This window comes from Sphaeramia orbicularis, chromosome 17 (genome assembly GCF_902148855.1).
Source record: "Sphaeramia orbicularis chromosome 17, fSphaOr1.1, whole genome shotgun sequence".
NCBI classification, from domain to species: Eukaryota; Metazoa; Chordata; class Actinopteri; order Kurtiformes; family Apogonidae; genus Sphaeramia; species Sphaeramia orbicularis.
In genome coordinates, this window is record NC_043973.1 from 31,919,802 (window position 1) to 31,935,403 (window position 15,602).

General features: G+C 38.6%; 1 protein-coding gene across 1 annotated transcript; it reads left to right on the plus strand.

Annotated features, from left to right (window-relative positions):
- Positions 1–3,324: 3,324 nt before the first annotated feature.
- Positions 3,325–15,241, plus strand: sec62 (SEC62 homolog, preprotein translocation factor). Its single transcript, XM_030161152.1, has 8 exons — positions 3,325–3,399; positions 5,628–5,736; positions 7,007–7,112; positions 7,954–8,155; positions 9,691–9,786; positions 9,864–9,924; positions 10,056–10,175; positions 12,100–15,241. Exons 1-8 carry the CDS (start codon positions 3,364–3,366, stop codon positions 12,645–12,647), a joined length of 1,278 nt encoding a protein of 425 aa, XP_030017012.1. The 5' UTR covers positions 3,325–3,363; the 3' UTR covers positions 12,648–15,241.
- The last annotated feature ends 361 nt before the right edge of the window (positions 15,242–15,602 follow it).

A 15,602-nucleotide genomic window follows, 5' to 3' on the forward strand; every position in this document is an offset into this window, starting at 1 on the left:
TGATCCACTGTGATCTGTACGTTATAATGTACATGTGGAAATGATAAACTGTGGCACAATATTGTTAAATTACACTTATTTTTTCAGTTTGTTCATGTTATTCACATCTTTTGAAAGGATACTTTGTAGATGTAAACATTTTCATAATGTACTTGTTTCACTCTAAAACATAGAGAAAAGTTTGAAGTTGACATTATTTATATATTATTATGTTATTATTTTACTGGTTCGGCCCACTGCAGATCAAATTTAGCTGAATGTGGCCCCTGAACTAAAATGAGTTTGACCCCCCTGGAATAAAGGGTATCAATTCTCCACAACATAGAACTCGTTGACCCAGATCATATAAGGCAATTCAGATACTTCATTCTTTCAGGTCTGAACCAGTGTAATTAGAAAAAGGTTTTGTGTTTTTTTTTTCTCTGGTCAGGGGTGAAAGCAAAACTTCTATCACCTGCTTTGCATATACACCGTGCTTTGGCACCCACTTTCACTGTCAGTTAAGGTTCCACAGAGCTTTGCAACTAAGAATAAGCAAATACTTATGACAGCATCATTTCGAAGGCTTGTGTGATATTTGATGTGCCTAATTCTCTGCTCAAATGCCTGTTCTAATCCCGTGTGCACACCCATCACCCACTCCTCGACAAGAAAGCACATGAAGGCGCCATATCTCAATTTATTACCGCATATGCTTACTAGTGTGGTAATAATTTAACTTATGCATATCATATATGCTTCATGTGCAAATAGAAATATGATTGTGAGATTGTGTATACTTGATAAAAAAATAAATATGCATCAGGATCAGGCAGCAATAAAATGTCCCCTTATCTTTGGTGTGTTTAAGTCATTTGATTGAACTATTTGGTTGTAATAAGTCCCATTTGCATCACGTCTAGACAGACAGGACTCTTAATGCTGCTGTATAATATTCAGTGAGGGACATGTAAGTCTGCTGAAGGATCATATATCTGCAACTGTCAGCCTACTATGGTCCAAACTGAAAAGAACATTGAAAAACATTGGAAGAAGTTGCATTTCAATATATTGTTTTTATATAACAAAACAAAGTTGTAATTTACACATTTTTGAAAAATCTAGTTTATTTATTCATTATACTATATTATTATTATTATATTATTACCACCAGATAGAGAAATAGTTTTAAAATGGCTAAGAAAGACATTTATGCATAAATTCACTTCTCAATATTTTGCTGAGGAGTGTTTTTCCCAAAAGAGAGAGAGACTAACTAACCCCATAGGTGTAACGGATCTCAGTGTCTGTCCACACTTGGATGGAAATACAATAAATATTTTCTTAACTTTAGTTTGAAGCTGAAATATTTTCTGTAATTTCCCAGTTTGGGATAAATAAAGTACATCTATGTATCTAATGAGCTTTTTTCCCCATGTCCTCAGCTGTCCACCCCTGCAGGTGCTGCTTTCCCGGCTCCATATGATTGACTCCAGGCTGGTTTGTTTCGCTGAAGGTTGAACACTGGTTGTAATATACACTAATCTGCAGAAATGTGCTGGTACAGCATATAACACAATGGTGCCTTTAAAGAACCTTTTGAAGACTGAGATTTGGTTTGGACAGTGAAGAGAATAATTTTTATCCTTGGATACTTACTGAAATGTTGGGATAAAGAAAATATTAAGTCATATCCTGTGTTTTTTGATGCCATTGCTCTATTTTATCATTTGACAGAAGTGCACAGCAGTCACCACATGGAAACACAATTGGACACCTATTCATCTATGTTGTCTCTAAAAGTTCAGCCTAATCATTCATCATCTATTGGATAAAAAAAGCTCATGTTTACATAAAGATAAAACAAATAGAAGAGGCAGCAAAACAACAGTTGTTCTTTTTTATTATTATTTGATTTTTTTATATGTGTATTATTTATCTTTTTTTTTTTCTTCCACATGTTTTGTATGATGTCTGTGTCTGAAATAAACTAAAAAAAATCCTGTATCTGAATTTTGACTTACATGTCCAGTGCATTAGTGACTATGTCACATGACATGAAATTTGGGGCCAACAAGGAGTTCATTCAATTGCATGCAGTTATGACCAAAAAAAAATGTGCCCCATGACGTCATAACAGAGTCCAAGTTCATTTTTGTGTCAAATTAGGGAGGAAAAATCCCTCAAATGAAATGTTATCTAAGTGGTCTAATTTATTTTGACTTTAAAGAAGTGCATGGTGCTTCTGTATCATTTCCATCTGCATTAGTTTATAATTGTCTTGTATTTCTGAAATTGTATTCCCTGTATATTATTGGAATATATTTATGTTTTGTATTTGGAATATTGCACAATGTGTTCCACTTGCACACACATAGATGCAGAGAGAGAATTGTGTGTGTATAGTTACTATAGCCTTCCTAAAACAGGACAAGTTAGTGATGTGATGTTCACGAATGAATCGAATCTTTTGAACGGCTCTTTGGAATGAACTATGGGAACCGAGTCTTTGTAAAGAGCCGTTCATTTTTTTTAATTTTTATTTATTTATTTTTTTAAGAGGGGAGTGTCTGACTGCCTGTCAATTTAGCGTCACTGGGGAGGCATTGGACAGGAATATTTACACACATTTATTGTTCTTGTTCTAAAGGAAAATGCACTACAGTTGTTAAGGTATTTAAGTAATTGCAATGCTAAATAGCTTTTGTGTTTGAGCATTTTTTTCTGTATGTTTACACACATACTGTTCTTGTTCTGAGAATTGCGCTATAGTTCTGGTATTTCAGTAATTGCAGTGATTAATCACTGTTGTGTTTTGTGCAATTTTTTCCGTATGTTTACACACATTTACTGTACTTTTTTGAGGAGAATAAAATGCTATTTCATAAGAAAATGTTTTATTTTCTTCTTCATTTTTAGGTTACAGACTAGTCCACATAATGTACCATGATGTTTTTGGTCCAATTCCATCATTTTCCTAATGTCACCTCTCATGTCATGGATTTAGCCCACACATTTGAACTAACTATTTTTTTTTTTACAGCAAGATAATATTTACTGCCGCGCCAATTAAACACCTTTAAAATGTAATGTCAATCATCACATGTAGCCTATTTAGTCATTCAAACATTGGTGTTTCAAAATCATGCAAAAAACATAAAAGAGCCAGTCTTTTGAACGGCTCTTTACAGTGAACGACTCCCTTCAAAGAGCCAAAAGTCCCAACACTAGGCCAAGTAATGGTAGTGTACGTCTAGGGCGATAAAACCAATAACACGCTCTTTCAACCATGTTTTCAAGCATGATTTTGTAAATCTCGCGATACTATAAGGTCTATACGCGTGCGCAGGCGCGTGCACGTCCGAGAAGCTGAGTTGGAGGATCATGGCGGAGCGCAGGAGGCATAAGAAACGGATCCAGGTAACATCATTTAATTCCGGCAGTTTTTTTAGGAAGTTCTTTTTCTGTACAGGTCGAAGGACAAGAAATTAAAACAGTGCACTGGCTCATGACTAGCTGCAGGATGTTTGTTAATGTCATTATGTCAAAGGAGCCGTTAACAGGCGGCAGATGAGCACAGATGATTGCTAACGGCAGCTAGCATTAGCAGACTAGCGACAACAAATATGAACATTTGGGCAGAAGAAGACGTTTTCTGTCAAGTTCTCAGCATTATTAGACAGTATACCTCACATCCTGGTCGACCTGTGAAGATAGAGTTGTAATACTGCTGCTGAGCTGGTCGTCCAGCCGTACCGTTTTTGTATTTTTTTTTAAATTTCAGATTAAACTGGTTGAAGCGATAAAGGTTTGCTGGCTAAGTTGCGTCAGCTCTAAGCAGACGTGTTTACATAACGTGCACCAAATTGCGGAAATTTTAATGGAAATGAGTTAACATGATGTATGATTGTGTTGTTTTCTGTGCAGGCAGCAGCGATCCAGTGTGGTTCCACACGCTTTAAAGAGCATTGGTTTTAGCTACAGTTCACACAATGGTTATAAATGAAACATCACTGAACTTTTTCATGTTTTGGGTTTTAAAACTTTACCCATATCTATTAAGTTAGTTCTATAGCTATATCGTAATGAAAATATATTGAGACACACTGAAATAAAAGTTTAAACTCTATCTTAATAATTGCGAAAACTCATGATCTAGTGTCTGTTTATACTGTTGACAAGTTCAGCTTCAGTGGATGCACTAGCAAGTTAAATACAGTTTAAAAAACTGCCGGAGATCTTCACTGTGTTTACTGACGGGAGGACAAAGAAGTGCTCCACGTGTCCCATTTACCTATTGCATTTGGACCTCTACAAAGCAGGGCTTCATATCTACATGTCTTAGCAAAGTACAGCTAAACTGAGCTGATCTCTTCCATGTTGGACTCGGTTGCATAATGACACGCATTCTTATCTCACATATGAGCACACCAAAGAGGCATGTCCTCTCCTAGCATTGACAGTTTACATAATTGGTATTTCCTTTGTTAAAAGTTAAATTAGTCCATTGCATCAGCTGTTCACCTAACTTGCAGGTTTAAATTTATTACAGTACTAGCCAAAATTGTTTGCATGCTGCTTTTGAGGTCCAGGAGCTTATAATAAGTCTTCAGTCACAAACTTTGACCTGAGAGATCTGCTTGCTGTGTGGGCACAGCAGAATGAGAGAGCGACTGAGCAGTTAATCCTTATGCGGTCTGGCCAGGTATATCATATAAACAGGGACAGGAGGCTTTCCGTGTGGGGGTCTCATATGACTACTCTGTGACTGATACCTGCCTCTTGAAACAAAGGCTTGTTTGAGGGGCTCCGTCTTCCTCAGGTTGCTGCCCAGAGCCAGTCAGACAGGATAAAGCAAGACTGAATCTCATTGTGCTGACGCTCTCGTTCCCCATTTGTTGGCATGCAGTACAGTGCTCCTCACTGGCTCACAGGAAGTGCAGATGTTGTATGAAGCAGGACCCAGTCAGTAAAAGATTTAGCCTCACTAGAGTCCTTGTACTGATTCAACAATAAACATATGTGTTATGGGGCAGCCATGGCTCAGATGGTAGAGCGGGTCGTCCAATAACCGAAGGGTTGGTGGTTCGAATCCTGCTCTGTCCATGTGCTGTTGTGTCCTTGGGCAAGAAACTTTACCCTCCTTACCTCCAGTGCTGCTACTCACACTGGTGTATGAATGTTTGGTGGTGGTGGTGGGAGGGGCCGTAGGTGCAGATTGGCAGCCACGCTTCCGTCAGTCTGCCCCAGGGCAGCTGTGGATACAAATGTACTTTATCACCACCAGAGGGGGAATGTGAGAGTGAATGAATAATGGATCCTCTGTGCTTTGAGTATGCATTCATAGAAAAGCGCTTTATAAATCTAATCCATTATTATCATCATTATTATTATTATTATTATGTGGAGCCATACATCAACAATGTATTAGATACCTGAGCCATCTCAGGTACTCCATTTGTTTGGATGGTCAAACAAATCTTTTTAATGTGTGACTGATTTCAAGTATTATGTGAGTAGTATGTAGCTGTTAATCCCCATCTGTTTATGAACCCCAAAAAACATACACACTCGCTTTCCCCAGATGAAAATACTCACTGTGATGGTGTCTATGTGTGTTATGTGTTTGTTTTTCCCTTGCTCTGCAGGAGGTGAGTGAGCCCACCAAGGAGGAAAAGGCAGTGGCCAAGTACCTCCGCTTCAACTGCCCCACCAAGTCCACAAACATGATGGGCCACCGAGTGGACTACTTCATTGGTTAGTGCTCATCTTTGTAATTTGGGGCAAAACAACAACAAATGGATTAAGTTTGGATGATGAAAATAGTTGATTTAAGCATTTTTCATTTGGTTTAGTTATATCAGATAAATTGGGTGGACTAAAGTCAAGGGGAAGGACTTAAGGGCATCAAAATTAAGCCAATGTGGAAGTATTTTATATTGTAATACAGCTGATGACCATTGTATGCAGCTCCAAAAAGACCAGGCTCTTAAATGTCCACTACTCACCATGGTCTTGTTTTATTTGGAACCTCCAATAAGTGATCGTGTGGTTCATCATTAAATTCTCCTTCAGTTAACAACCCTTCAGGTCGAATACAAGGCTTTGATATCTGCTATGTCAAGCGCTAAGTGGCAGGTGTGCACAACAGCTCACTTGCCTGCGATGTCTGACTTGACTTTGACAGTCAAGTCAGTCTTTTTTTTTTTTCCCTGAGAGACAACTCGACTGTCTAGGCTAAAAGGTTGTACTAACAAGAAATAAAACGACTTTGTTACGCAGTGCTTGATGGAGTTTTACCATTTTACCAAATCAGTAAGTAAGCGTTTAACATTAGCTCAGCTGTGACCCCTCGTAGATTGCTCTGACCTCTCATGCTCCCACAGCTTTGTTCCTTTGGTCCAAATATTGTCACTTCCAGTTCCAAAAAAGCCAACATGGCTGCAGTCAAACACAAATAGCTGGCTTCAAAACAATAGTTCATTAAACAGTAAGTGACAACATGGTTCCTCTGTCCACTATTTATATACAGTATGTGGCTACAAAAAAAGTTGTCTGATTAGAATCTTTCTCAAAGGTTTCCTCTGCAGTCTCATTTGCAGACATGATTCTTCTACACAGCTTTTATATTTGTCTTGTCTGTGCATAGACAATCCATTTGTCAGTTTTGGGAAGTGCTGTTTACTCAGTAGTAGTGGGTGGAATTACATGTAACTGAGAGACCACCTCATTAACAACACACAACCTTGGATAATAATATTGGTCTCTCTACAATTGTTAGCCCACCAGCGCTACCTGAAGCCACTACAAGTTTTAGACATCATCTTTTTTTCCCAATAATAGCATAGTTTGATTTGGTTAATGTGTATTGCTGTCATCTGTGCTAACATTCAGTTTTAGGTTAATTACAACCTGAGAAAAACATATATGTGTAATGAGGCTCAATTTTTCATTTAATACAGACTCAGACTAGGGACAGGCTTGCACCGCTAATCACTGTTAATGGTCATCTGTGTGTCCCTACCAGCTTCTAAGGCAGTTGACTGTTTACTGGACTCCAAGTGGGCCAAGGCAAAGAAAGGAGAGGAGGCGCTTTTCACCACCAGGGAATCTGTGGTGGATTACTGCAACAGGTTAGCGCATAACACAATCTGTAAGGGCTTTTAATACTGTGGAGAAAAACCCATTTTCATTTCCAGAACAACATGTCTGTACATTTGAACACTTGTAAAATGTTTCCTCACAGGAAAGGTAAATTTGAGTAAAGCTGCTTTTAGTTTTTGCAAAGGATTAAGCTGTATGTGACACAAATCTGTACACTCTTATTTAAACTGTAATGATCTTAGGCTGCGATCAGACTGCATAATAAAATACTGTAGTTGGTTACAATGGTCACTGTTTCAGATTAGGTCATTGTGGAGTCGTACATTCTTGACTTTTTGTGGCAGAGTGACAACACAGACAACCTGTTGCTTGCTCAACAACAAATGTGGTCTTTTGTGACATGTGTTGTGTAATTAGGAAGAATGTACTTGGCATATAAACAAAAACAGGATGTAAATATAGGATGCTATGAGTGAATTTAAGCTTATGTGTTATAACTTCTAAACTCCCCTAAATGGAAGTATAATTCATATTTCACAGCTGCTAAACATTGGTATCTAAAGTGGTGATACTGGCAAAGATATTAGGTGAAGGCTGAAAGGAAAAAACAGTGACCTTACCAGAAATTACAGTGGTCAGGATGAGCCATCAGTCCCTCAGAAGCAGAAGTTAAACAGACATCAATGACAAACATTACGCATACATTTCACACTATATCAGATGAACTTATGGATTGTTCCCTTTGTTCATTTGACATTCCCCTCATGGACCGAGTCACTCCATCAGACTTGCAATGCACGGTCAGACTGCAGCTCCAAGCACATCAGTGTTCATAGTGTTACAATACCACTTTTTCTTTTCCCACCGCAGGCTCCTAAAGAAACAGTTTTTCCATCGAGCTCTCAAAGTAATGAAGAAAAAACTTGAGAAAGACACCAAGAAAGAGAAGGAGAAAGACAAAGACAAAGAGAAGATCAAGAGTGACAGCAGTAAAGAGGAGGAGAAAAAAGGAAAGAAGGAGAAAGAGAAGAAGAAGGAGTCTGAAACTGGGGAAAGCAAGAAAGACAAGAATGTAGGTGACCACCAGCGGGATGACACAACACCTGACGCTCTGACCAGAAATAAATGAGTACATCTTTTTTTATTGAAAGAATGAAACTCTTGCTATTTTGCAAAATCAAAACAGCTACTTAACATTTTTTATTTACATGTGTACTTTTCCTATCTGGGCATAATGTCTGGTGTGTTTGATAAAATCTAACATGATGATTTCATTACAACATGCAATCAGGGTTTAAAGCTGTAACCGCCCCAGAAAAAAAAGGTACTTTAAACAATATAAATGACAAGCACAGGCTCCTCTAGGCTGATTGCAGTCTTGAGTGTTTGCTTAATGGCGAGTCAAAGTTGCCTTGACCCAGCTGATCAAATCGACTCCTTTAACCCGACAGGAAATGGGCTAATGTTGACTTAACTGTGCCGGCTAAAGTGCAAACAGTGACGGATCTTTAGGCTTTGTTCAGAATGCATGCAAACTGTTCGTAATTCTCTAATCAGATCTTAAAGACAGACTGTCTTCATTGTAATTTGCAGTTAATCATATTGGATGTAATGCTGTATTCACTTTTCTCACATTTTCATTTTGGATGGCAAAAAAAAAAGGATTTTAATCGGGAGTCTGAACAAGCCCCTAGACCAGGGGTGTCAAACTCATTTTAGTTCAGGGGCCACATACAGCCTAGTATGACATGAAGTGAGCCGGACCAGTAAAATAATATGAATAACAGGATAAGAACTTAGAAACAATGTCATCTCCCAAGTTTTCTCTCTGTTTTTGAGTGAAAAAAGTAAATTTCCATAATGAAAATGTTTACCTCTACAAACTGTACTTGAACATAACATGAGCAAATATGAACAAACTGAAAATTTTTAAGAAAAATAGTGCAATTTCAACAATATTACACCTCAGTTTATAATTTATACATATGCATTATAACGTACAGATCACAGTGAATCTACAAATACACAAAACATTTAATAACAGACAGAATATTGGTGAAATTCCACATACATCTCTTAAGAGATTTCAGATTGTTCATATTTGTTCAGGTTATTCATATTTTTTGTAAAAGGCTAGTCTGTACATGTAAACATTTTTGTGTAATTTGACTTCTTTTTTTTTTACTCTAGAACAAAGAAAAATTTGCAGTTTTCATTATTTATAGGTTATTTTGATAGCATTTTACTGGTCTGACCCACTTTAGATTGAACTGAGCTAAAATTATTTTAACATCCTTGATTGTTAATGTCTTCAGTGTAATTTTTGCAATTCACAAATTCATCCCAGGGGCCAGATTGGACCCTTTGGCGGGCCGGATTTGGCCCCCGGGCTGCATGTTTGACACCTGTGCCCTAGACTGTTCTAAGTTATTTATGATTTTTTTTTAAACACAATAATCAGCATATCAATACAATCCAATGAAACAGACTTAAAATGAATGGCACTTACTGTTAGATTTTGACCATATTCTGTGACCAACACATCAGTTTATCACTCAAGGAAATACTATTATCATAGTAATAGAAATCTTGTTTGTAATATTACAGGATGACAGTCCTGGAACCCCTAAAAAGAAGAAAGAGGTAAAGAAGAAGTTTAAACTGGAGCCCCATGAGGATCAGCTGTTTCTGGATGGAAATGAGGTGAATCTCTATAAAGACGAACGGTTTATCATAGAGATTGTGACATTGGATACCAACAGTGTACCTCTTTCCTGTAGGTATATGTGTGGATTTATGATCCTGTTCATTTCAAGACGTTTGCCATGGGACTGATCCTCGGTGAGACAAAGATTATGAAATAATAAATGAAACTGTGCTGAATGAGAAATGAATGGAAGGTTATCTGTTAGAGACTGATTCGACTTCTTTGTACTCACACCATCTCTGTGGGTCTGCATTCTGTTTCTCAGTCATTGCAGTGATAGCAGCCACGCTGTTCCCACTTTGGCCAGCAGAAATGCGCGTGGGAGTGTACTATCTAAGTGTTGCAGCCGGCTGCTTTGTGGCCAGTATATTGCTCCTTGCTGTTGGTAAGTTCACATCAGTCACACACATCAATTCTTCAGGCTTTGTAAACAAAACTAACAGTAGTTTAGCAATTTCAAGACAATTTTGGACATTCCAGTGTGAGCTGCACCTTTTTCTTTTTTTTGGCCCAGTGCACCTCAAGTAAAGCAGCTGCATAATAATAATAATGATGATAATAATTCTGGGTTCCCACTGGGTCTTAAAAAGTCTTAAAAGTCTTGAATTTACAGATCTTCATTTAATACCTCAAAAAGTCTTTAAAAGGTGTTAAATTTGATATGGTAGGTCTTAAATTATGTTGCCATAAACTTGTTCATTCTAATGTGTTTGAATGTGTCTGGGAAATCTCAGAGCTGCAAAGAAAGTAATGTTAGTTGACTCAGTTCCACCCATTGCAACCAGACAATTTATATTGAAATTAGGAACCAATTATCTCTACATTTGCAGATCCTGATGAGAAATGACTCGGAACAGTGGGAATCAAGGCACTGGCGTAAATAAATACATTTTCCTAAATTCTAGGAGTCACAAATTTTCGCTAGTATGTCTGTGAAATGGGCATTAAATTCTGTTCTAAGTAGTCTTAAAAAGGTCTTAAAAAGTCTTAAATTTAACTTGTAGAAACCTGTAGGAACCCTGTTGTTGTAATAATAATAATAATAATAATATACACTTTAACATGGGTGTTAATCACTGTAGGTAACACACATCCCAATAACATGTATAACCTGAGTGATTACACAATAAGCACTAAAGTTTATATAGTTTGGGAAATATGCATAGAAATAATGGTACAGTTAAATCACTTACTTGCCTAATAATTGTGAACACAGTATAATTTCTCAAAATAAGCCTAGATGATCTCACAATCTTTGATCGTGATCAGACATAATTTTGCATATGATCTACTTGTCAAGAGAAACAATGCTGTCACAATGTTACTACCTTGTTAAGACAGATTTTAAATGGCCTGTTGATCAGTGTAAGTACAGTATTTTACAGAGTATCAGCGTTGCTAGGCTGGTGCGTTTATTTCAAGTCTGTTTGTCGTCATACTGCAGCATCTGTCCACGCTAAAATGTTTGGGTAAGTCTATGAGTTGGAGGTCTGCCTTCTGTATTCTGACATGCACCGAGTCTGATTTAAACAGACGTTTTTGGTTTCTCTTGGTGTGTAAAAGCATAATGGATTCATTCTAAATCTCCAGTAGGACAAATGTGTCTAGGTAATGAATGAGACACTGCAGCTGTCATAAATGTACGTACAGTTAAGAAAATGTGTAGTGTTTACCTCATCTACATATTGTCAGTACTGTAATATTGTTGGTCCAAAATGGCAGAATTTTCTATATGGATAACGACAACAAAAAGCCCTCACACAGCGTAAGGCTCCAGAGACAAGAGGAAAATATGTTATGGTTTGGTTGAAAATACCTGTAATTTATAAGAGGTGAGAAAATTGTGATTCACGTCATGAATTGGAATTTTACCTCAAAAGATTGTCATGTGATGTTTTGGCCCTGTCATTCAGCTCTGTCTGAAACCAGTGATATGCTTGACATTTACAGTGATGTGAGAAATTAGTAGCTTTTGTAAGTAATGATCACTGGCAAACCGCTAACAGCATGACAACAATGTGTTTGGCATGCACCTTTCTAACATTGTCACTGGCACATGAAACAAACATAAGTGGCATTTACAACGATTTAATGGTGTGGTGTAGTTCTAAGGTCAACCACCTCCAATTGAATGCTGGCCCAGAACTTATGCAACTAGGCTGACATTAGTAGAAAGGGGGGGTCTCTCATGTCTACCCATGACCCCTCATTACCCATAAGAAAAACTTTGAGTCATCAGGTTTATCTGGAGTTACATTCTGACTGGTTCTGACCATTCTGAGCTGACTGGTTTTGACGTGTCCCCACAGCCCGCTGCATCCTCTTCCTGATCATCTGGTTAGTGACTGGTGGACGCCACCACTTCTGGTTCCTCCCCAACCTGACAGCAGATGTGGGTTTCATCGACTCCTTCAGGCCGCTATACACGCATGAATACAAGGGTCCACGAAGCAGTTCTAAGAAAGCCTTAGACAAGGCAGACGACAAGTCCGGGGACAGCATCGCCTCCATCAAGGCCCAAAAGTCGGACAGTGACGAGAAATCAGACAGCGAGAAGAAGGACGCAGACGACGAGGAGGAGGATGAGGACGAAGAGAGCAAAGAGGCGGGGCCGGAGGAGGGTAAAGAAGCAGAGGAGGAGGAAACGGGCGGAGAACGGAACTCAGACACAGACAGCGACCGAAGGGAAGACGAAGGCTCGCAGCACAGCAACGGAAACGACTTTGAGATGATCACCAGGGAGGAGCTGGAGCAGCACACGGAGGAGGAAGAGGAGGGGGAGGAGGAAGACAAGGAGACGCAAGAGAGGAAAGAGGGCAGTGGGAGTGAGACTAAACCCCAGACTGTTGAAACATAAACTCTTCCAATGCCATCACTCTGTACTTTCCTCTGTCCTTCCTCCCTTCCTCCTGTGATCCCAGGACCTGCCAGTCCAGTCTCGGCCGTGGCCGTGCACAGGCTCCATCTCTTGTTGTTGAGATCTTCCACTAAACAGTACCGACAGACACAACAGTGAAAAGGAAACGGCTATGACAATGGGGGAAAACGTAAAAGAAAAAAAAGAAAAGAAGCCTTATGGTGGATTGGACTCCTCTCACCCCAACGTTATTTATGTTTCATACAAGTGAAAACTGCCACCGGACCTGTTTGCCTGAGGAAGTTGTCAACAAAAACACCTTTGGCTGTTTTGTGCCCACCAGAACATGAACAGCCCCAGTCGAGGGGTTTTATTTGTTTGTTTTTGTAGTTTCTCATGTCGTCAAGTTGCTTTTCTTGCCATCATTTCAACTCAGATCGTTTCATGTTTTATTTATGTTCCCTGTCTTCAGTTTGATGTCTTGTCCTTAGGGTCAGATACAGATCTTAGGTACAGATTCATACTAAACTGACCAGTACATGAGGATCTTGTGTGTGTGTCCCCCCTCCTCCTTTTGGTTTCATTGTTGTCTCTGCATTGTTGGTACAATCACAGTAGTTTATGGCTTTTTAACAGAACCCCCCGTCCCCCCCAGATTTTTTGCCGTTTTAACACTCGGTGAGCCATCTCTGCCAGGAGCACACTTGACACCCTGTTGAATGCCAGCGAGTCTGATAGCTTTCTCAGGCAGCACTGAGAGCAAACTGACCAGCATGTCTGCTTTGTCACTGAAACCCCAAATAAGCCGGATGGACCAAATCCTGTAGTTTCCTCAAAGAAACCTAAAGTCAACCGTATTGTGGCTGGGTAGAGAGTTTGGAGAGCGTTACAGCGTGGCTCTTTAAGGTACTTGACCATTTTGACACGTTTTTGTGACTGGCTCATGATCATAGTGCAGTTCTCTACAGTCTGAAGTCTTGTTCATATTTAACAACGTGGAAGTCGTCTTTAGGAGTAAATGGGACACAGCTGGTGTACTTAATTTTCTTTTTTAAAAAAAGAATGCAGCATTGTTGTACAACTAAAGTCAGAAGTTACAGAGTTCACAGATTTACTGTCTATTTGAACCAGATTTAAAGTAAAGCAAACTAGTGCCAAACACAACTACTAATGTTATGCATGCTGATTTAATATGGAGCGGCGAGTGTGAGCGAAGGGGGTTTTGCTACATTTGTTCATCGTTTCATTTTGTATCTGCATCAAACTCCTTTCACCTCTTTGGAAAAAAAACCCTAAATAAACAGATAAGGCATAGCACAACATTGTTAGTGTGTAGCTAAACAAATGTTTTTGGTCTCAATGAAACCATTTATTAAGAGTGGTCGCTTTACACTCGCATCCTGAGCTGACAGCGTCCTGCGTACTCACACACAAGCCGTCATGTGTGGAAATAGTGGATGCGCTTCCACTCTAAATCCAGTTCCACTGACCAGAACAACCACAGATCCCAGTCTGAGCTCTGTGACTGGCAGCTGAGGTCCTGTTCTGACACTCAGGCAGGTGGTGCTGCTGCAGTGACCGAGGTCCAAACTGTTTGTTCACATTACCTTCTGACTAGAAATGTTTTAGATGCATTTTTTTAGCCATAGCAAGGATTATATTTAAGTCTAAACATAGAAATGTATCATTTATATATGAATTCTATTGATATATCAAATATATACAAACTTAGTCTAAGGAATTATTAAAAAAAAACATCTTTTTCTTTCTTTTCTATTGTATTAGCAGTTCTCATTTGTATTCCCCAGATTGTCATTTTTGTTTTTTGTACGATCATCAGTTTAACAGTGTCAAGAATTTCTATAGAATTAACAGTCAGAATTTTTGTTTTGCCATGTGGCCACATCTGTATTTTTTCTCACTGAAAACGGTCAGTCATTAACTTGAGGTTATAAAACCAGTGGCTTGTGTAACCGTGACAACAACCTGCCGTTTCCCACCTAATCTGATGTGGCCATCTTTCACACAAACTGTTTTCATTTAATCCACGCTGCTTTCTGTACAAAAATGTCCCTTTGTTTACCTAAATATAAAGTCACCTAGACTGCATTTAGCCTTTTGTTTCTCTGTATCTTCTACTTTTTCTGATCTACAAACCTTCTCGTGCTCTTGTTGTTTTCGAGTATATTTTTTTTTGGCTCCCTAATGGGCAAAGTGCATCTCTGTGTCCTGTTGTCGTCTGCAGAGTCACCAGTCTCTGTACTCCAAATACTGGTATATCCATGTCACAAAAGAGAAAAAAAAATCTCCAATTGTTCTTGACTGTTGCACAGTATCGGTCTGTTGTATATTGTAGTATTACTCTCTATGCTGCTGCTTTTCACCGCACATTTCTGGGGGAAATAAAGTGAAATTGTAAACATCTATGTTTTATCTCTGGTCAAAAAAAATGTGTCTTTTGATCACATAGTTGTCCACATTTGGATCGATATCATTCTCAAGACTGTCTCATGCAATATTAGAGTATAATTTAATAAATTGGATGTCTGGAAATATATCTGTATCTTATCATTGCAATAAAAATATAGAAAGCATTTAAGTATTTTGATTCTTTCCCTGGAAAAACAGCTTGTCTGGTGTTGGTTTGATTTTCATTTTTAACAATTCAGTTGAAGTATTTTTGAGCAGGTACTAAAAATCCGGTGCAGTCATACATTTTAACATGTTTAGTGAATGCTGTAATTTTTTTTCCAACACTTCCATTAGCAGCAGTCATGTTTATCACCAGTTTTAAGCAGTGACCAACTGATAATTCATAACTGTCAAATAGCACATCCAGAATATTGCATAGTAAAAACATCAAATCTTCTGGACTCCTACTTAGTGAAAGGCAGCCCCCTAGTTGTACACATGGAAAAAACACAACAGTTGATTTTATCCTTAATTTTGACACTG

What these genes read in the sequence shown, in the direction of transcription:
- sec62 (XM_030161152.1), top strand. Translation starts at nt 3,364, where the DNA reads ATGGCGGAGCGCAGGAGGCATAAGAAACGGATCCAG. An exon ending in CCGAGTGGACTACTTCATTG is followed by an intron (nt 5,737 to 7,006) that starts GTTAGTGCTCAT and finishes TGTCCCTACCAG; the next exon opens with CTTCTAAGGCAGTTGACTGT. An exon ending in AAAGCAAGAAAGACAAGAAT is followed by an intron (nt 8,156 to 9,690) that starts GTAGGTGACCAC and finishes GTAATATTACAG; the next exon opens with GATGACAGTCCTGGAACCCC.